At 43.5% G+C, this 21,519-nt stretch overlaps 1 protein-coding gene across 1 annotated transcript in view; it reads left to right on the top strand.

Moving 5' to 3' along the window:
- LOC106588493 (uncharacterized) overlaps nucleotides 1-20,956 on the top strand; it is a 72,062-nt gene extending 51,106 nt beyond the window's left edge. Inside the window, exons 5-22 of the mRNA XM_014177585.2 lie at nucleotides 3,627-3,674; nucleotides 5,647-5,765; nucleotides 7,406-7,622; nucleotides 8,623-8,762; nucleotides 8,940-9,066; nucleotides 9,273-9,308; nucleotides 9,427-9,566; nucleotides 9,694-9,820; nucleotides 12,746-12,903; nucleotides 13,967-14,093; nucleotides 14,307-14,342; nucleotides 14,485-14,597; nucleotides 15,856-15,985; nucleotides 16,367-16,506; nucleotides 16,637-16,760; nucleotides 17,016-17,174; nucleotides 17,650-17,809; nucleotides 19,905-20,956. Coding sequence (XP_014033060.1) covers nucleotides 3,627-3,674; nucleotides 5,647-5,765; nucleotides 7,406-7,622; nucleotides 8,623-8,762; nucleotides 8,940-9,066; nucleotides 9,273-9,308; nucleotides 9,427-9,566; nucleotides 9,694-9,820; nucleotides 12,746-12,903; nucleotides 13,967-14,093; nucleotides 14,307-14,342; nucleotides 14,485-14,597; nucleotides 15,856-15,985; nucleotides 16,367-16,506; nucleotides 16,637-16,760; nucleotides 17,016-17,174; nucleotides 17,650-17,809; nucleotides 19,905-19,993 — 2,190 coding nt within the window. The 3' untranslated portion in view covers nucleotides 19,994-20,956. The remainder of the gene's footprint in view (nucleotides 1-3,626; nucleotides 3,675-5,646; nucleotides 5,766-7,405; nucleotides 7,623-8,622; nucleotides 8,763-8,939; nucleotides 9,067-9,272; nucleotides 9,309-9,426; nucleotides 9,567-9,693; nucleotides 9,821-12,745; nucleotides 12,904-13,966; nucleotides 14,094-14,306; nucleotides 14,343-14,484; nucleotides 14,598-15,855; nucleotides 15,986-16,366; nucleotides 16,507-16,636; nucleotides 16,761-17,015; nucleotides 17,175-17,649; nucleotides 17,810-19,904) is intronic.
- Nucleotides 20,957-21,519: the final 563 nt, after the last annotated feature.

Genomic DNA, 21,519 nt, shown 5'->3' with positions numbered 1-21,519 from the left:
TTCATGAAATCACAAGTGCAATACATCAAAATAAAGCTTAACTTGTTGTTTATCCAGCCAAGGCGTCAGATTTCAAAAAGGCTTTACGGCGAAAGCAAACCATGCGATTATCTGACGACAGCGTCCAGCACACAAATGCATAACAAATCATTTTCAACCAGGGAGTTGCGACACGAAAGTCAGAAATAGCGATATAATATATGCCTTACCTTTGAAGATCTTCTTCTGTTGGCACTCCAAAAGGTCTCTTACATTACAAATGGTCGTTTTGTTCGATAAATTCCTTCTTTATATCCATAAAAACTCAGTTTAGCTTCAGTCAATAATCCACTCGGTTTCCCTCCGTCAAAATGCATACAAAATGAATCCCAAGCGTTACCAATAAACTTATCCAAACAAGTCAATCAAAGTTTATAATCAATCCTTAGGTACCCTAATACGCAAATAAACAATCAAATTTAAGACAGAGAATTGTTATTGTCTTTACTGGAGATAAACAAAAAGAAGGCACTCTCTCCGCCATGCGCTTGGAAACACTACAGCCAAAATGGGAGCCACTTAGAAAAACTACAACTTCTCCCTCAGTTTTCAAAAAACCAGCCTGAAACTCTTGCTAAAAAGACTGTTGACATCTAGCGGAAGCCCTAGGAACTGCAATCGGGGACAATTTCGCCCTATTATAAAAGTGCCAGCCATTGAAATCAGTGGTATGCTGAATTTGTTTTCTTTTTATGGTTTGTCCTCGGGCTTTCGCCTGCCATTTCAATTCTGTTATACTCACATACATTATTTTAACAGTTTTAGAAACTTTAGTGTTTTCTATCCAAATCTATCAATTATATGCATATCCTAGCTTCTGGGCCTGAGTAGCAGGCAGTTTACTTTGGGCATGCTTTTCATCCGGACGTCAAAATACCGCCCCCTATCCCAAAGAAGTTAACATGCTGGTAGAAATTAGGTAAAACAGATTTAAGTTTCCCTGCATTAAAGTCACCACCCAATCGGAGCGCCGCCTCTGGATGAGCATTTTCCTGTTTGTTTTTGGCCGTATATATCATACCCCGTTCAAAGGCACTTATCTTTTGTCTTGCCCATTCACTTTCTGAATGGCACACATACACACACACAAGCCATATCTCAAGGCTTACAAATCCTTCTTTAACCTGTATCCTCCCCTTCATCTACACTGATTGAAGTGGATTTAACAGGTGACACCAATAAGGGATTATAGATTTCACCTGGATTCACCTGAAAGTCTGTCATGGAAAGAGCAGTACGCGTTATGAATTATGCAGGTCAATTGTCTTTAGCATGGACTAGTGTCCTTTACAACTATTTTCCTGTCGCAAACTGAAAAGGCACACTCCGCACATAAACAATCTGGATAATTACCGCAGTAACTAAAGCTCAATCACCTTTGACAAAAGGACCTTGGCAGCGCTGTGTCGTAACCAGACAGCTGAGGACACTAAATGATGATCCCTCTATTGTGGGACTGCTCACTTCATCTCTCAGCAGTTTCAGTCATTTTTTTCCTACTCCCAAAGACAACACAGATACACGTTGTGTGTTTAATGACTGTTTTAGTTGACTTACGGCTTACACAACGCACCTGCAGCATTTTGAATAGGTTCTGTACCAGACTGTCTTGACTATGGCTCACTGAGTCTGGAAAGGCATCTCCCTCAGCAAGCCAAGATGCAAGAACGAAAGAGCATGAACTTAATTACATTATTTTATTGATGTTGGCATGTCTCCTTTGATACATTTGATTGACAAGGTTTCAGTTTGTTGTTCCAATGTTGGGATTTGTAATAGGCTATTACATTTCAAACATGCGTCTGAGATGGGGGGGGGGGGTGTTCTTAGACTAGAGAAGACAGTCTAACAGTCATTCTGATTCTACCTGTCTTTGTGAAGCCCTGAAGCATTGTAACTTGTGACATAGCACAGTGACAAAAATGGGTGGGGGGCTTTTCCCTGTGAAATGGCAAAGCCAATGTAGTATCGGAGGTCTTTTAAGCTGTGGCTCAATCCTCCCCTCGGCTCATTTTCAAGTGAATTCGACCGGTGTCCTGTTACTGTTTTGAATGCTCAAGCTGAATGAAGTTGAGGGCCGCTTTGTTATAGTTCAAGACTCATTTAGCCGCAAATGTTTCAGGGTGCAGTGTAAAGGCGGCCAGTCTTACTAGACAGTCATACTAGGATAAGCAATGTGTGGATTGGAGCAGCAACAAATTCTGTTCATGACCTGAATGTGATATGAAAGTCCCGCCTACTTCCTGGACCATGTCCCATGCTATTTTTGAATGGCCTTCAAGATTGTCTTCAAATTTATGAAAATGCGGTCACATAAGATATATGTAAAATTCCATTTGTATTCAGGGATTCATTTACTTCTACCTGATGCCTTTCATTAAGGTTTTCGATAGTGGTTTATTTTTGTAAACAAAAGCCTTCATAGATGGCATTGGGTAGAAGTAAATTAATCCCCTAACACGAATCAAATTGTACTTATCTTAATTGACCGAGTTTCCATGAATTTGATGATATGATTATGAAGGCCATTCAGAAACAGGATTGGATGTGATCCAGGAAGTAGGAAGGACGTTCATACCATATTTGATCTTTGATTACAGAGTGTAAAGAGATCTAGAGGATATTTCCTATGAGTTCCTACTGCAAAGAGTCAAGCAGACATTTCATACCAAATGACTTGCACATAAAGAGAGAGACACACACACACGCGCGCACACAAAACAAACACAAACTCTCTACCTGTCCACCCAGAAAGGTGAAGGACTGTGTCCACAGTGTGGGCACATTCTTTTGCATTCCAACTACATGCCACTAGTACATGTCATTGAGAAACAGGTGTAGCCAAGCAATGTCAAGGTCTGGTGAGACGAGAACAAATGACACAAGAATGCATCTTTCTCACTTCCCTCTTAGAGAGGTTGTTGTGCTTTCAAAATGGCCGCTCCCCTCCTCGTCTTCCTCAGAACCAGTTCTCCTAGATGAAGGAATGCTGAAATTGTAAGGCATGTGTGTCCTACTGGCTGAAATAACGTGAAATAGATAAACAGTAGTAAATCACTGCAAAGGGTATTCCCACTTTTTGAATGGTTAATTGTGTTGACAAAAATCCACACACACACACAGTAGTTTGTTGTTGTCTGTCTCATGCCTCTCAATGTGAAGTTGATGTTTGCATTCTCTCAGGGAGTAATGGGACATGGGTGGCCTTGTGTGTGTTAATCAGTAATTGCAAAACGGGTTGACAGGGTGGCTGGGGGGTTTTAGATTTAACATTTCTGTAGTTGTTTGGGTACTGTTTCTGCAGTAGTTGAGATATTTTGAGGTTTGTCATGTTAACTATTTAGATTCCAATCCCTAATGTGTTGTCCAAGACGAGATAAACATGACATACTGTAGAAAGTCTAGTGATGCACTGTTCATTTTTTTTTTTAATAATATACATTTTAGTCATTTAGCAGACGCTCTTATCCACAGCAACTTACCACATTCATCTTAAAAGATTGATCGATAAGATAACTATGTGCTATTTATAGTGGTTTGATAAAGTATGAAATGACTAGATGGCTGTTTTCTCTGTGTGTCTGCAGCTCACCAAGGAGAAAGAACATGGAAAGCTCAACCCTCGGCCAGGAAAGGTGAGTGTCTGTCTGACTGTGAAACAACTACACCTCTATCCCTCACCTATCGTCTTTGTCCTACAGTATACCATTTGTCCTGAAGTAAAGGTCAATGTCCCATTGTGACCTTTTTTAGATGTAATGAAGGATGACTGCTCACCAGGTTAGCCACCATGTTAGCTGTTGTTCACCAGGTTAGCCGTTAGGATTAATGAGGATAATTCAAAGTGAATGAATAGCTTCACACTTCACCGTACCCCAAAGTGACAGTTAGTTGCCGAAGGCAAGTAATTAAGGATGAGGAGAGCGATCTCATGTAGAGCATGGGAAAGCTGAGGAAATGAGATGAGTATGATTCCATTCAGATTCACTCAGCCAAACATCGTTCTCTATTTAGGCTGTTGAACATTTGGATCAATCAATCAGATCTGTGTGGAAGTGGAAAGAAAGCCATTTTCTTTTTTCTAAGAGCCCAGTTCATTCACTATAGTCCTAACATACTACAGAGTAGGGGTTCCCAACCTAAGGCTTGCAACCCCAGCATAGGGTCGCCAAAGCTTGCAGTGCTTGATTTGAGAGAAAATCAAATCATAATCATTGCATCATTTGTAAATCGGAAGGTTCCGGAACAAAAAGTGAACAAAAGAGGGGGGTGACCTGGGCAGCTCTGAATTGCCGGAAGCAGAAAGCATTGCATGCATATCATTGCATTTGCGTAGTGGCATAGAGCTGTAGAGGCGAGGCATTTTAGTAGCCTAGGGTCCGGGAAATATGTGCCCCTTTTCTAAACTCATTTCATGACTGGAGACTTTGGCAGAATCTTTTTTAATACTGTCCAAATGATCGAAATGACACTCTGACACTGACAATCTGAGATCAATAAAAACAACCTTGAATCCATCAATATCCTAGGCCTAGGTGTGTGCAATCATATTGTAGGCTACAATATGAACAGGAAATTATAGTCCTAAAAATGCTTTCCAGTTTCACTGATTTACCCAATGATGAGCAGCTCACTCACTGGTGATGGCCGACGTGTTTATGCCAAAAGCCTATCTCTTTCTTGTTTAACAAAGAGGCAACTCCAATGAACCTTGATCGCTTTTCTTCAAATTTCCGGACAGGATCCGGCTCAAACATTGGGCGTACTTGATCGGCATGTTTTATGTTTTAGTTTTATTGTTGTTTACAGTTTCACGTCTCTCATTATTAGCCATTCACAATTATTTCCTCTTTGGCAGAAGTTACATCCATGCCTTGCCAATGCTTTTGTGCTCCAGTCAAACGATCCTGTGCTCAAACAATTACTGTTGTATTTAAATTGCTGTGGTATTTCAACACTGAGTAACACTAGCTACATACCTGCCCTATTTGCCTTTTGCCATTAAGATTATGAAACTAGATAAATGTCAACCTTGCTCCTGCATGCTCCAATTAGCTTTTCTCCGTCAACATGGAATTCGCCATGGCACCTACAGACTTGCTTGACATTTAGCTCTGACAGGTTCTGATTAAAGAGCCTGGCTGTGATACACAATAGCATACCTTACCTGAACGTTCACACGGCTAACAACCCAAAGCGCTGTATCTAAGTTGCGTCACACTCTTTTTGCTGTTTGCTGCCTCCAGTGATGGAGGAAAGAGCTGGCTTGAGTTAGCCTGGTCATTGGATCAGTTTGTTCCTTTAATGTACGGTAAGAAGTGGCGGGCGCTCAACAAACATGAGTCAACTGCAAACCAAAACAATGACGTCATCGTTGAAAAGAAACGGGCCATTAAAAACATGTTGTTTTATTTGAGCGACTATTAAAAGCTTGACGTTCCCTTTTACAATGGCCTTCATCAGAACGTTTTAATGTACGTCAGAGATATTGGCTGAAGCACAAACGGATCTAGCGTCCACGCTAGGATAGAGGGTGGAACATGGTACAGTATCCGTGTGCTCTTTTAAGTTGAGCGTCTCTTATGAAATGGTGCTTTTCTTTTCCAGATGTTCATCTTTGACCAGCCAGGGATGTGTGGCCAGCGGATTGAGGTGCGGAGTGATGTCATTGATGCCACACCCTGGCAACTACAGGAGACTATCTCGATCAGGGTTGTCAGGGGAGGGTAAGTATTCAAATGCACGCTCGCTCGCTCGCTTGCTACTGTGGTTAGAAATGCTCATGGACTTTAGACTTGAGGGGATGCACACACCCACACACGGGTATATGACATGCACACACACACACACACACACACACACACACACACACACACAGCAAACAAAATCAAAGGTCACACTTTTTCGTCGTGTCACATGTCACTTCCACATATTTGGCCCAACCTCAAAGCGAGAGACAATATTTAAACTATCCTGTCAAGGTTATTAAAGTATCTCCAATGCTGCCAAATCATGTAGATCTTGAATGCCCCCTTATCACCCGCTGAGATACACGGAACTGAACACCAATGTCTGAAATTGGACACGCTTTAAGCGGTAATCCACACACACAACACACACACACACACACACACACACACACACACACACACACTAATCCATAGAATTATGATAAAGATAATTGCAGTATGATCTCAACCAAGTACCTAGTAGTAATACACACTATAATCCTTTTATTAATCCAGAGAGGGGCTATGGATTATTTATTCTAGGAAACTGCACTGGGTGCGAGCACTGCAGAGGGAATCTTTTACGTCTCTCATACCCATCCCTTTCTCTGTGTTGCTGCGACTTTTTGAGGAGATCTCTGGAGAGCGGACTAAGATATTGGCATGTTTTATTGCAATATTTGCATATCTGTCTACCTGTCTCTCCCTCTTGTTATAATTTGCCTACTCTAAAATAAATGAAAATGGTCTCTCACAACCTATTACTGTACACTCTTAGAATAAAAGGTCTTATCCAGACTTCGGTTGTCAGTTGAATGGTGTTTCCTCTGACACATTGGTGCGGCCGGCTTCCGGATTAAGCGGGCGGGTGTTAAGAAGCGCGGTTTGGGACCTCCAGCGGTCTTAAGGCACTGCATCACCCCGCTTGAGGCGTAACTACAGCGCCGGGTTTGATCCCAGGCTGTGTCACAGCCGGCCGTGACTGGGAAACCCATGAGGCGGCACATAATTGGCCCAGGGTCATCCGGGTTATGGGGAGGGTTTGGCCAGCCGGGATTTCCTTGTCCCATCGCGCTCTAGCAACTCCTTGTGGCGGGCCGGGCGCCTGCGAGCTGATTTTGGTTGCCAGTTGTACAGTGTTTCCTCTGACACATTGGTGCGGCTGGCTTCCGGGTTAAGCGAGCAGTGTGTCAAGAAGCAGTGCGGCTTGGCGGGGTCGTGTTTTGTAGGACGCATGGCTCTTGACCTTCGCCTCTCCTGAGTCCGTACGGGAGTTTCAGCGATGGGACAAGACTGTAACTACCAATTGGATACCACGAAAAAGGGGTAAAAGGGTTATTCGACTATCCTCATGTCTTCCATGTAGAACCCATGATTATGAATGAAAAGATATATTGTGAACACTTGCATAACTGGAGAGATATTTATACTTACCCTTTCATATCTTGAGTAGTGACCACCGTGCCATCCTCAGTGTAGAGATCTACTCGTGTGTCCATTTGTTAGCGCAATGGTCAATATATTCACTACCTGTTTAAATCACTATTGAAATAGGTCATGGATTGTGTTCAAATGAATCTTGTTCAGACCATGGACCCTTACTTTTCATTTTCCTGTCTTTCCATTCCTCTCTTCAGCTGGGTCTTGTACGAGAAGCCCAACTTCAAAGGGGAGAAGATAGCTCTGGACGAGGGGGACATAGAGCTCACCTACCCTTTCGACGCCCCTGAGGAGGAAGAGGAACAACAACAGAAGCAAAATGGAGTGGGCGGACAGAAGGAGGGAGGAGAAGAAGTGGTGGAGGCCAAGCCGGTCAGGAGGTTCATCATAGGATCAGTACGAAGAGCAGTCAGGGTAAGAAGAAGAAGTCACAGATTACTATTATGATAAGCCATAGAGCATTGTTTCTCAAACCAGGCCTTTTTGAGTAGCCGCTAATTCCAAAGGCTTTAGGCATGTTAGGTTCTAAATTCTAGTACGAATCCAGTCAGACAACAAAGGAAGCTCAGACTAGATTTATTACACCCAAACTGGATGTTGCGGCTGCATAGCACACATACAAATCACACAAGCATATATTTATACCTTCCGATTAGGCGGATTCTTTGTTGCTGGGTAAGAACTGAGTCTGTTCATCCTATTGATATTATCATGGCCCAGTCCAGAACCTGTCTGTGTCTGTGTGTGTGTGTGTGAGAGAGATAGGTCTACATTTGGAATATTGTTGAGATGGGCCCCTATAGCCCCGCCCTCCCAGAGGTTTCTTCTCTCTTCAACTGTTGTCCTCACCTCCATGTTGTACTCCATGTCTCTCCCTGCCCTAGTTCCATAGGAACTAGCCTGACCGTACCGGGAACTAGCCTGACCTTACCGGGAACTAGCCTGACCTTACCGGGAACTAGCCTGACCTTACCAGGAACTGAGACTCAACTGTGGCCCTTCACTTACCTCCTTAGAAAAATTAACATAAAACAATAACATATCTGGACATACATACACTTTCTGTACTTCCCTTGTCGCTGCATTAACACTTTCCAGCTCCAACATCATAGCCAATAACAATTACTACTAATAAGAGGATTATGCAATTATAAATGAACTCATTATGCAACTAAAATGGGCTCAAGCCAAATAGTCTCCAACAGGTTGATGGATGCCACAAGGCAAGAGTTATGCCAGTCTGATTAGGTGTGGTTCAGTAGATGTGTTGACAGACTCTGGCACTCTTACGGATTGCTGCCTCGAAATGCCGTCCTCTTTGTTAGAGCCTGTATCACAAATGCGCTTCTCTCTGTGAAACTAGCACCCTCTAGTGTCAAAGTACCATACTTGACATTTCTCTCTGCCCCCACAGGACTACAGTGTGCCAGAGATCAGTCTGTTCCCAGAGGAGAATGCCGAGGGGAAGAAGGTGACCTTCAGAGACACATCAGATGACGCCAGGATATTCGGCTTCCCCATCAAAGCCAACTCCATCATCATCAACGCTGGACTGTGAGTAACAGAGTCGGCTCTGCCAACTACTTTTCAGGAGGAAAAGGATAAACCATTTCATGAAAGTAGATGATTATATTTTTTATATTGTTTATTTTGTCGACATAATGACATGATTTTGTGAGGTCTAGCTTCTGTTATGATATCCCTGTTCTCGTTTGGATTTTCTCTCTTCAGATGGCTGGTGTACCCTCAGCCTTTTTTCCAGGGCGTACCACGTGTTCTGGAGGTGGGGGGGTTCCCCAACCCTGCATCCTGGGGCGTGGAACAACCCTACGTGGGCTCAGTGCACCCTCTCAAAATCGTAAGAATCCCATCCACCTCCAGAACACCTTGCACCTTTTCTAGAATTGTACAGACCATTAGGACAATGTACACGGTTTAGATTTACATTTAGTAGAATACACATTCCCATGCAACGTCATTTTACAGCGGAACAAGGTAATGCATTGCATTACAGATGACATTCGTTAAGATTTCATTGAATATATATATATATTTTTTTTACAGGGTGAACCGAGAGTGGAGAAACCCGGTGAGCCAAAGGTAAGAGATACGGCAATGCTATGGCCATGATACGGAAATGAAGGAACGAGTCAATCAAATCAATTGAATTACACAAACGCAAAGCAAATGATGTGTGTTTATTCCCTGTGTTTTCCAGCTGGTGCTGTATGACAAGCCTTACTTCACTGGGAAGACGAGGACGATCTACACCAACATGAGAGACTTCATGACCAGACTGGATAGACAGCAGACTGCCTTCATGTACAGCCCTGGATCCATCCAAGTACAGGGAGGCTGGTGAGTAAAGTGTGTGTGTGTGTGTGTGTGTGTGTGTGTGTGTGTGTGTGTGTGTGTGTGTGTGTGTGTGTGTTTGCGTGTGTGTCTTACTTCCTGCATCTCATCCTCTGTCTGCCTGTACTTGTAGCTGGGTGGGCTATGAGAAGGAGGGTTTCCGAGGCCACCAGTATCTGTTGGAGGAGGGAGAGTACCACGACTGGAGGGTGTGGGGGGGCTGCAATGCCGAGCTGCGCTCTGTCAGAGTCATACGAGCGGTGAGTGGGCCATACCATCACGTAACAGTCCCATCTCTATCAGGACCTTGTATCCAGCCGCTGCAAGAATGATCATGTCCTAAATGGCGTGTTTATCATACGCTGGTGAAAGCTGTGCTCCCTTATTGATGTCACTTGTTAAAACCACTTCAATCAGTATAGATGAAGGGTATGAGACGAGTTAACGCTAGAGCCGCTGGGTGTCGATGTTCACCAATGACAATGAAGTAATTGTCCGTGGTGACATTTCTCACCTTGCCCAATATAAGGTTCCACGAGCGTTAAAACCACATCTGCTGACATTCACGCCTGCTGCCCGACGTGGATATTTTCCCAGAGATTGAAAGCCGTTCAGCATGTACAATTACGCACGCTGTCGCTGATACGACCGCTTGGTTTCAGTGGATTGATATAGGGTAGATACCATTTAGAGATTAGAATTAGAGTGGATCAATACAATAGAATGGCCCGCCCTGGTCTTCATTCACTATTATGCTTCTCCCCATCATACTTTACTTTAGTTTCGGTATAGTTCAGTTTCAAGGCAATTGTCCGGGGGATTATCAACTGGGTACTGCACATCCAACTGTTGGGAGAAGGAGCGGAGCAGGCCCTACTGTTGGGAGAAGGAGCGGAGCAGGCCCTACTGTTGGGAGAAGGAGCGGAGCAGGCTCTACTGTTGGGAGAAGGAGCGGAGCAGGCCCTACTGTTGGGAGAAGGAGTGGAGCAGGCCCTACTGTTGGGAGGAGGAGCGGAGCAGGCCCTACTGTTGGGAGAAGGAGTGGAGCAGGCCCTACTGTTGGGAGAAGGAGTGGAGCAGGCACTACTGTTGGGAGAAGGAGTGGAGCAGGCACTACTGTTGGGAGAAGGAGCGGAGTAGGCCCTACTGTTGGGAGAAGGAGCGGAGCAGGCCCTACTGTTGGGAGAAGGAGCGGAACAGGCCCTACTGTTGGGAGAAGGAGTGGAGTAGGCCCTACTGTTGGGAGAAGGAGCGGAGCAGGCCCTACTGTTGGGAGAAGGAGTGGAGTAGGCCCTACTGTTGGGAGAAGGAGTGGAGCAGGCCCTACTGTTGGGAGGAGGAGCGGAGCAGGCCCTACTGTTGGGAGAAGGAGTGGAGCAGGCCCTACTGTTGGGAGAAGGAGTGGAGCAGGCCCTACTGTTGGGAGAAGGAGTGGAGCAGGCCCTACGGTTGGATGGGCACCGGGGGAAAACCATTCCAAAAAATGACATGCCATCCTAAAACTGGTTGTAACTCCAGTTCTGTTTGTGATATTAAGATTTGAACAATGGCAGTGTGTTATATAGACTTATTTAGGAAAAGTCAATGACAGAGGGGGGCATGACCCCAAAAATTGGCAAAACAAATCACGAGCAGTCAAAATTACTGCTTTAGCGGTTGTAGTGTTAAAGGATTTTTAAGCCTTGAGACAATTGAGACATGGATTGTGTATTTGTGCCATTCACAGGGTGAATGGGCAAGAAAACATATTTAAGTGCCTTTGAACAGGGTATGGTAGTAGGTGCCAGGGGTAGCGGTTTGTGTCAAGAACTGCAACATTGCTGGGTCTTTCACGCTCAACAGTTTCCCGTGTGTATCAAGAATGGTCCACCACCCAAAGGACATCCAGCCAACTTGACACAAAAAAAAAGCAGCTCAAACCTCAATGTTAGGAGTGGCACCGGGGTAACATTAGCCTTCAGAAATCTGCATTTTCTGCCTTTTGAAATCATTTCATCTGAGTTTCATATTGGAAGTCAGTATATTTCATCCGAGTCAAATTGATGCACAAAACTAGTCCTTTTCCATTCATGATTTGGAGCGAACCCTGACTGAAGCTGAGCAGAATTCACAGTAAGAAGCATTTTAGATCTGCGTTTACAAAATGCAGCAAGATATTTTTTCTGCGTTTTATCTTTTTTGTTATTGTAAAAAGCCCAGAAACGCATCCCCTGTGTCATATGGTTTACGTCATTTTCATGCTTATCAAACCATTGACCACTTGTGCCCTGTGGATGGGGGCATTGTCATCCATAGCCATTGTAGCCAAAATAATGCCCTTCCCAGCATTTTTATATATGGCCCTAAGCATGATGGGATGTTAATTTCTTAATTAACTCAGGAACAACACCTGTGTAGAAGCACCACCTTGTGCTGGGGACAATAAAAGGCCACTCTAAAATGTGCAGTTTTGTCACAACACAATGCCACAGATGTCTCAAGTTGAGGGAGCGTGCAATTGGCATGCTGATTGCAGGAATGTCCACCGGAGCTGTTGCCAGAGAGTTTCATGTTAATTTCTCTACCATAAGCCGCCTCCAACGTCATTCTAGAGAATTTGGCAGTACGTCCAACCGGCCTCACAACCGTAGCTTGCTTCTTCACCTGCGGGATCGTCTGAGACCAGACACCTGGACAGCTGATCAAACTGAGGAGTATTTCTGTCTGTAATAAAGCTAACTCAGTGGAATTGTTGAGTAAATGTGGGATACAAAGAAAATATAAATGGAACAATTTCAAGTGTTTCCATTATTTTGGCAGTGACCTGTATTATATCTAGATGACCCAGGTACAGGGACATACTCAGGTTAGGCTTTTGGATTGGGGTTAGGATTAATATCTAGAATTTACTTGTCCCCTGTTGCCATAGAGCACTGTGGCCATTCACTCAAAAACAAATGTAGTTCCATTGAACTAATCAGTGTGAAATACTTTTGACCAGAAACGGAACAACAGATGGCATCGATAAGGACAGTGGAACACACCACATCAAGACCTCACTGTGTCTGTGGGCGCCAGCGTGCTTACTGTCGCTATTCCTTTCCTGCTGGTTAAGTTTAGGATGTAGCTGATCCTAGATCTGTGCCTAAATCCAACTCCTACCTGGAGCCACAGCATGTGACCTCTGACCCCTCTGTCCCCTGTAGGACCTGACGGAGCCCATGCTGGTGATGTATGAGCAGCCAGACGAGGAGGAGGAGGCGGTGGAGCAGGAGAACACCTTTGAGGTGACCAAGGCCATTCCTGACGTGGAGCTGTTTGGTTACGGCACCAGCACTCGCTCCATCCAGGTCCTCAGTGGAGCGTAAGTACACATGCTGGTGACGAGCAGCGTTATAGTCTAACGGGGCATAGTCTAGCGTTATATACAAGGGTCAAAGTAGAATACATTTCCTCCCGGTATTGGACCTTTTTTATGGGCCTAATCATTAGAATTCCATATAGAACCCCTATTAATTCAACAGGATCTCTGTGGGTTCTAGTCCTACAGATTTGTCATTTAACTTTTAGAATGTATTACCTTTTTATTGTGGCATAAACACAACCAGTCATGATGTTTCATCTGATTTGTCAAACAATCACTTCAAAGGGCTTCTTTAGTAGGATACTCGCACACGTTCTTCCACCGGCAACATATTTCCAGCCTCCAACCAGTGGTGAATGTAAAGAGACATCCTGTTACACAAGACAGCACAGAGTGTAATGACATTGGTGACAGTCATTAGGCCAGGATGTATAAGTGTAATGACATTGGTGACAGTCATTAGGCCAGGATGTATAAGTGTAATGACATTGGTGACAGTCATTAGGCCAGGATGTGTAAGTGTAATGACATTGGTGACAGTCATTAGGCCAGGATGTATACGTCCACTGCTGTCCACACACGTCTCTGTGTCAGCAACTCATCTCTGCCGTAGCGAAATGTCAGTGTTCTCGTCGACCACATCGCATTTTGGATCGTACCGTTTTCTTGACGTTTTCTTTTCATTATTATGATATAGGCTCATGTTTAACCGGTACAGCTTACCCCCCGCTATGTATTTTGCCGGGAAGTTGTACCGGATCGTGCCGCCTTACTTCCACCCCTGCTTTATATAGTGATAGCATAGTAATGACTGATATAATGCGTGTCAGAGGCCTGATAAGTTAGTAAGAATATGATCATCAATAGAGCCAATATAGATATGGTTCTGATAATAACTTGATCCCGGCTGATAAGTTAATAAGAATATGATCCTGTTTGATAATACCTGGATTTATTACGTTGTAGGCATAATAAATGAAACATAAATTCCCTCCAACTGTGAATGGAGGATGTTAGAGTATTAGTGGAGGTTTGACTCAGCCACCGTTGTTCTCTCCTTCAGATGGATCGCCTACTCTCACGTGGACTTCTCTGGTGACCAGTATATCCTGGAGAAAGGTTTCTACAGTAACTCTGCTGACTGGGGCTCTGCAGACAACCGCATCTGCTCTGTCCAGCCCATCCTACAGGTGAGTAGGAGCCTGGAGACTCTTTTCTAAGGAGTTGACAGTGGAGAGACGGAAACAGACAGGCAAATGAACTGAGAGAACACCCGCCCTGTTTCGCTGCTCCTGTAATGTTGCAATGTTTTGATCGCTTTGTCAGCCTGAGGGAAAAATGAAAAGGATGTTTGACATTGGGATGTTTACTCTGTGCACTCCGTTGTCGTGTGTCCATTTCAGGCTCCGAGTGAAAACCAGGGCAACGTCAGAAGAGAGGTGAGACTTCTGGTGCAATCGTATATCCTTCTGCAGTCACATGATCTCTTTTCACTTGAACTATGTCTACGGTAAACATGACCGATTTTTTTTTTTTAAATGTATAAACTCTTTCTTCCTTCGCTGTCCCTGTCCTCCTCAGGTGATGCTGTACACGGAGCCAGATTTCCAGGGTGAATGCCATCTGTGTGACAAGAACCAGGAGTCCCTCTCTGACAAGCTCATCGCCAAGTCCTTCAGAGTGGTGGGAGGAAGGTGGGACGAGACCAACGCACACAGAGCTAACATTCTGGCAGAGGCCAAAGAGAGGAAAGCATGAGGGAGAATTTAGGAGGTTACACAGGCTTAGTGCACTCTTAGAATGAAACATGAGGGAGAATTTAGGAGGTTACACAGGCTTAGTGCACTCTTAGAATGAAACATGAGGGAGAATTTAGGAGGTTACACAGGCTTAGTGCACTCTTAGAATGAAACATGAGGGAGAATTTAGGAGGTTACACAGGCTTAGTGCACTCTTAGAATGAAACATGAGGGAGAATTTAGGAGGTTACACAGGCTTAGTGCACTCTTAGAATGAAACATGAGGGAGAATTTAGGAGGTTACACAGGCTTAGTGCACTCTTAGAATGAAACATGAGGGAGAATTTAGGAGGTTACACAGGCTTAGTGCACTCTTAGAATTAAAGGTGCTATCTAGAACAAAAAATTGTTATTCTGTTGTCCCCATAGGAGAACCCTTTGAGGATCTCCTTTTGGTTCCAGGTAGAATACTTTTGGGTTCCATAAAGAACCCTTTCCACAGAGGGTTATACATGGATCCCAAAAGAGTTCTACCTGGAACCAAAAAGGGTTCCACCTAGAACCAAAGAGTCCTCCAATGGGGACAGCCGCAGAATCCTTTAGTAACCCTTTTTTTCTAAAAGTGTGGAGATGTAGATTCATCTTGTTGTTGTTGCCCCGGAAAAACACCTCATTCATCTTGTCAAGGGCTTGATGATTAGTTGACAAGTAGAATCCAGTGTGCTTCGTCGGCTGCCACAACCAAAATGTGTACTGTTGGGGGTACTCTAAGACCAGAGTTGAGAAACAGTGGGATGGAGGACTTATAATAGATGAGCCATCACGGAATTATTACTCTGACAAGTTTATCGCCAAGTCCTGACTGGTGGGAGGAAGGTGGGACAGAACCAACACATGCAAGCATGCAGACACACATATGAGTGTGTGTGTCTGCATGCATGCATGTGTTGGTTCTGTCCCACCTTCCTCCCACCAGTCAGGATATATACACACACACACACACACACCAAGTGTAGTTGACAAAGGTCTGAGAGGGAAAAATGTAGAATTAGGAGCAATGGAAGGATACACAGGCTTAGAGGAGATGTAGAGAATGGTATGGAGTGATGAAGGGCCTAGAGATGCGCCAGGACATTATTATAACTGTACTGATGAGTATGTGGGGTTAGTAAATGGGTTTTAAATGGGTTTTGTGTGCTCCTCTGTGTTCCAGTTGGGTGGTGTACGAGGGCCGTGAGTATTCAGGGAACCTGTACATCCTGTCAGAAGGAGACTACCCCAACTTCACCAGCATGGGCTGTCCTCCGAACTGTGTCATACGCTCGCTGAAGACTGTCCCACTGGTAAGAACAATCCTCATATACTCGTCCCACTCGTATATAGACTGGCCTTTCCACCTCCTTCTCACCATCACATTTCACTTTGTCTGTCTGACTCTCACCGTTTTATTTTCAATCACTTAATGAATCAATTTGTTGTTCATCATAGAATTTAGGTATGTTTGGCTTAATGCTCCCAGCCTTCTCTCACCCCCTCCTCTTCCCCATACCATTACTTCTCTCAACCCCATAGCCTGACCCACTGTAACACTGCTCCAGCCTATTCAACCTAATGTGTGTGTATATTGGAGGGGTGGGGGGGGTGGGGGGGAAGCAGAAGACATCCCATGTGGACTAATAAAGTCTATCTTAACACTGTATATCTTAATCCCCTTGTTTCCCCAGGTATTCTCAGAGCCCTCCATCTCTCTGTTTGGTCTGGAGTGTTTGGAGGGCAGGGAGATCACAGTGGACACAGAGGTGGTCAATATGCTGGAGGAGGGCTACAACAACCATCTACTCTCTGTCAGAGTCAACCGAGGCTGGTGAGTGTGCGCGCATGCGTACGTCCGCGTGTGCATGCTTTGTGTGTGTGTGTGTGTGTTATTCTGAGTGTTGACATTATGTGATCTTGTTTAACTCTCTCACCCTATACCTCACTTGCGCTCTTTGCAGCTGGGTGCTGTGTGAGCACAGTAACTACAGGGGGCGCCAGTTCCTATTAGAACCCATTGAAATCACCAACTGGCCCAAGTTTAGTCAGCTTCTCACCATTGGCTCAATGTACCCAGTACGACAGGTTCGTATCCCACTCTACTTCTTTACTTCATTCCAGTTATAATACACTGTAAGAAAAAAATGTTTTGCTTAGAATAGTGATCCTGACTAAATCACTGCCATTGTGAGTCAGTTGAACATTTTCTACATAGAGACCTAATTTATTATAAACCTTATAATAAGATATCATAAAATCTCATACATGCTTATACAAAGTTATGAAGCCCTTACGCTACTTCTATTTGCTTTGACATGTGACTGTTTCCATTCCCTGCAGAAGCGGCGCTTCTTCCGCATCAAGAGCAAGGAGCGAGGTCACTTCCTGTCCATCCAGGGCGGCATTGAGAAAATGAAGTCGGGACGCGTGGTGGTGATCGAGCAGGTGGAGGGCATGAGCGACATCTGGTTCTACCAGGAGGGCCTCATCAAGAACAAGGTATTACTTACAAGGAATAAAGTTCCTGAACTTTTTTTTATTTCATTTGATCATTTTCTTTCACCTTTACTTGAGGAACCCCTGGAACTCCCTCGCGCAACCCCATGGGTTCCCGGATTACAGTTCTGAAGAGCTGCATTTTTGCTGTTTAAAAAAAAAAAAAAAAAATGTGATACCATCCTGGCACTTGATTGATACATTTATCAATTATATCAATCACAATTATTGATTGATTGACCATAGAGAGGTCACACCTGTTTGTCCGCGTAGACATTAGTCTCTGATTAAAAGGCAAAAATGGACACTGGCATACACTGTAGCCCTTGAGGACCGAAGTTTCCCACCCCTGGTCTTAGATTCACATATGCTAGTCCTATAGTAATCAAAATAAATATGGAAGCTTATTGTGTCTTTCTACTGAAAACAAAGAGATTTGACCAGAGTTCTACATTTTCTTATGTCTGTCTTTCTCTAGTTGGCTCCTACTATGAGCCTGCAGGTGATGGGGAACGTGGAGGCGGGGGCGAAGGTGGTGCTGTGGTCAGAGGCCCGGCAGCCTGTCCAGACCTGGTCAGCCCAGATGAGAGGCACCATCCCCAGCCTTACCTTCCCTGGTATGGTGTTGGACATCAAGGGTGAGACACTACTGACATCTTAGGAGGGAAATGATAGGAACTACACACATGATTTGAGCTTTCATGCAATAAACCCCCCCCCATGTTCTCTAAAAAAAAAATTGGGGCACTGGGGAAATGTTTGGTCTTGTGAGCGGAACTTTGAACCGTGTGAGTATTTTGTGCAACTTCCAGCATATTTACAGTGAACACTGAGGCTGTACCCTTACAGTTTGTCAGTAGCCAATAGGCTATTGTGGCTATTTGATCATAACGTAGGCCTACCAACAAAGCCAATGTCTACTTGCGTGTGACTTTTAATAACGTTTTTACATTATGAAGGGCTTGACATTAATTCATTATTTTTTACTTAGTCTATAACATTATGGGCCAAACAGGACTTTAAATTGCATTGTGTTGTGTTGTATGATGCAAGAAACCACTTTACAAAATAAAAGTCATTATTATTAACATACAGAGAATTAGACAATGTAGGCTGCCCATTGGCTTATTTGCACATTCAAGCCTGTCTCAAAATACAACACTGCCCCTTTAATTAAGCTTTTTACGTGACTAGCTTTTCAAAGACAACTTGAACTGTAGCCTACACATTTTGTGCTCTTGTAGGAAGCAGTAACTCCCCATTGCTGACCTATACTTATCTATACTGAACAAAATTAGATCTTTTCCATTCATGATTTGGAGCGAACCCTGACTGAAGCTGAGCAGAATTTACAATAAGAAGCATTTTAGACCTGCGTTTACTTTTCTGCGTGAAAAACACAAACGCGACCCCTTTGGCATATGGTTTACATAGTTTTCATGCTCATCAAACCATTCAACCATTGACCACTCGTGCCCTGTGGATGGGGGCATTGTCATCCTATGGGGGCACAGCCATGGTAGGCAAAATAATTAAATGTCTGCAAGAACACAGTGGCCACCATCATTCTTAAATGGAAGAGGTTTGGCTGGCTGCCCGGCCAAACTGAGCAGACCAGGGAGGAGGGCCTTAGTCAGGAAGGTGACCAAGAACCCGATGGTCACTCTGACAGAGCTCCAGAATTCCTGTGTGGAGATGGGAGAACCTTCCAGGAGGACAACCATCTCTGCAGCACTCCACCAATAAGGCTTTTATGGTAGAGTGGCCAGACAGAAGCCAGTCCACAGTAAAAGGCACATGACAGCCTGCTTGGAGTTTGCCAAAAGGCACCTAAAGGCCTCTTAGACAATGAGGAAACAAAAACGATTTCATCAATTTTAGAATAAGGCTGTAACATAACAAAATGTGGAAATAGTCAAGGGGTCTGAATACTTCCCCGAACGCACTGAACAAAAATATAAATGCAACATATAAAGTTTTGGTTTCATGAGCTGAAATAAAACATACCAGAATCTTTCCATAAGCCCAAAAGCTTATTTCTCTCAAATATTGTGCACAAATTTGTTTACATCCCTGTTAGTGAGCATTTCTCCTTTGCCAAGATAATCCATCCACCTAACAGGTGTGGCATATCAAGAAGCTGATTAAACAGCATGATCATTAAAGGTGCACCTTGTGCAGTTTTGTCACACAACACAATGCCACAGATGTCTCAAGTTTTGAGGGAGCGTGCAATTGGCAGGAATGTCCACAATATTTATTTTTACATTTTTTTGTTCAGTGTATATAACTGGACTAATAACTCGCTAGCTAGCATAGAATATCAACAAATGTACACACGCACTGATCTGAAAAGCACCATTCACTTGCAGGTGATTGAAAGACTGCTCGTGGGCTACCCCCGCCAATAGAATTCTACTCTGTTGCTCTCTGGCTCTGCCTACAACACAATCACAGACTCAATCTTGTAAAGTTACATATATTTTAGTTTGTTGCATTGAAAAGGGGCTGATATAATGTTGATTCAATCACAGAAAAAACATTGATTTATATCGCGTAAACTAATGGGGTGAACTCGGTGAAGTTCAATCTCTTGCATCTCTGCACGGCCTGGCCTTTCTACTGATTAGATATAGATGTATTAAATAGGCATTGTTGATTCAAAAAAGAATAATAATCACATCAATTATTGATAAGCGTGCTATAAATGAATGATATAATTGTATCTCTCAGGTGGCAAGCAGTACGACAGAGACCATGTGGTGATTTTACCAGAGAGTGAGGAGAGGCCTTGCCAACAGTGGGAGTTGGAACTGCTATAACTTTCCAATAACCATCCCTCAACCCACACCCTTCACCTGCTCCTCCAATACAATACAATACAATACATTGCAATATCACCAACCCCTCAGAACTCCTACTTTTCAGTCTGTGGAGATGGACATTAGGAAGCACCACAGACTTAGCCTTGTCATCACCAGGCACCCTCAAGATGATCTGAGAACAGCCTCATTGCAGTTAAAGGGTTTTTCTTTCATTCCATGAAGAATCCTACGAGGATGATCATTTTTTTGCCTCGACGTGAGGACCGCAGCATACGAACGACTCGACAATAAATAACCAGTGCCTTTTCAATCAACTGGAAAGGATGGGAAGGATAATGCTTCACCCCCCCACCACCACCCTCCTTAAATATGTATATTTGGATTATTCTATTTACAGACATTCTACCCTATCAGATTATTCCTTGACTTGGATGGTATAACCCGGCTTACCCACACATTGGGAAGGTCAAAGTTACATCTACTAAATGGTATATTATCTGTGGCTACTAGCAGTATATTTAAGATGGATTCATAAAGGAAGCCAAATCTATGCACATTATTTTCTGAATTGACTTAAGTTTTTGGTTTGTTGTGTTTTGTTTGACTATGCAATGCACTACGTTTTGGGATGCAGTATAATACATACACAATACATATAATAATGTATGATGCAGTGCAAATGACCCTGTGGGCTTTTATGCAGTTCTTCTCTAATGCTACAAGTATGTTCATCAAGTTGGTGTTTCTATTCCACTATGGTATTACTTCTGTATTTGCATAGATATTAATCATACATTGACATTCACTGTCGACATACAGGTTGCTCTATTTGTTATATAACACCAAATGCCTTGCTTCTCTGTGCATTCTTTTATACCGAAAATATGTGAATGGAAATAAACGTGGTTTTAAAATATCAAGTTTAAATATGAAATAAAACATATCAATTGTTGAAGTGTTGTTCATCTGAAATGGGTCTTGTTCTTTCATAGATCTTCAATTATAGATAAGTTACAGTATACTGTCATGTATTCTGTGTTATTATACAGTTCGGTCAGGGGTGAGCAGTGGTACTGTGTCTGGCCATCATCTAGTTTGGCTATCAGGATTCACACAGACAATCCTGTCCTGAATACCATGGTGATGTGCGTACAAGATACAGGACTGTTAAGAGTGAGACAAGTCAACTGATAGTATAGTATGTGGCCCTACTCTGTACAGAACAGACAATGCATAAGTACATACTTGTAGCTCCAGGTTAAATGCATAGGTTTTATTAGTAGTCTAATCCTTCACAAAATGGCACATCTCAAGCCTGCATTTATACATACAAGTACAATGAACTAAATGGCAATAGAGGTAAGACATAATGATGCTGGATACATTTTAAATGGTGACTTTTATATCCGACAAGCTAAAGTGGAACGATAGTACATCATATCCATCCAACCGATACACACCGAAACTTCCCATTGTTGACAGTGGCCACACACAGTACAACCCACATATCTGATTTCACTCTG

Source organism: Salmo salar, chromosome ssa27, assembly GCF_905237065.1.
Source record: "Salmo salar chromosome ssa27, Ssal_v3.1, whole genome shotgun sequence".
NCBI classification, from domain to species: domain Eukaryota; kingdom Metazoa; phylum Chordata; class Actinopteri; order Salmoniformes; family Salmonidae; genus Salmo; species Salmo salar.
The sequence above is the reverse complement of the archived record's forward strand: the minus strand, read 5'-3'. Positions and strand labels throughout refer to the sequence as shown.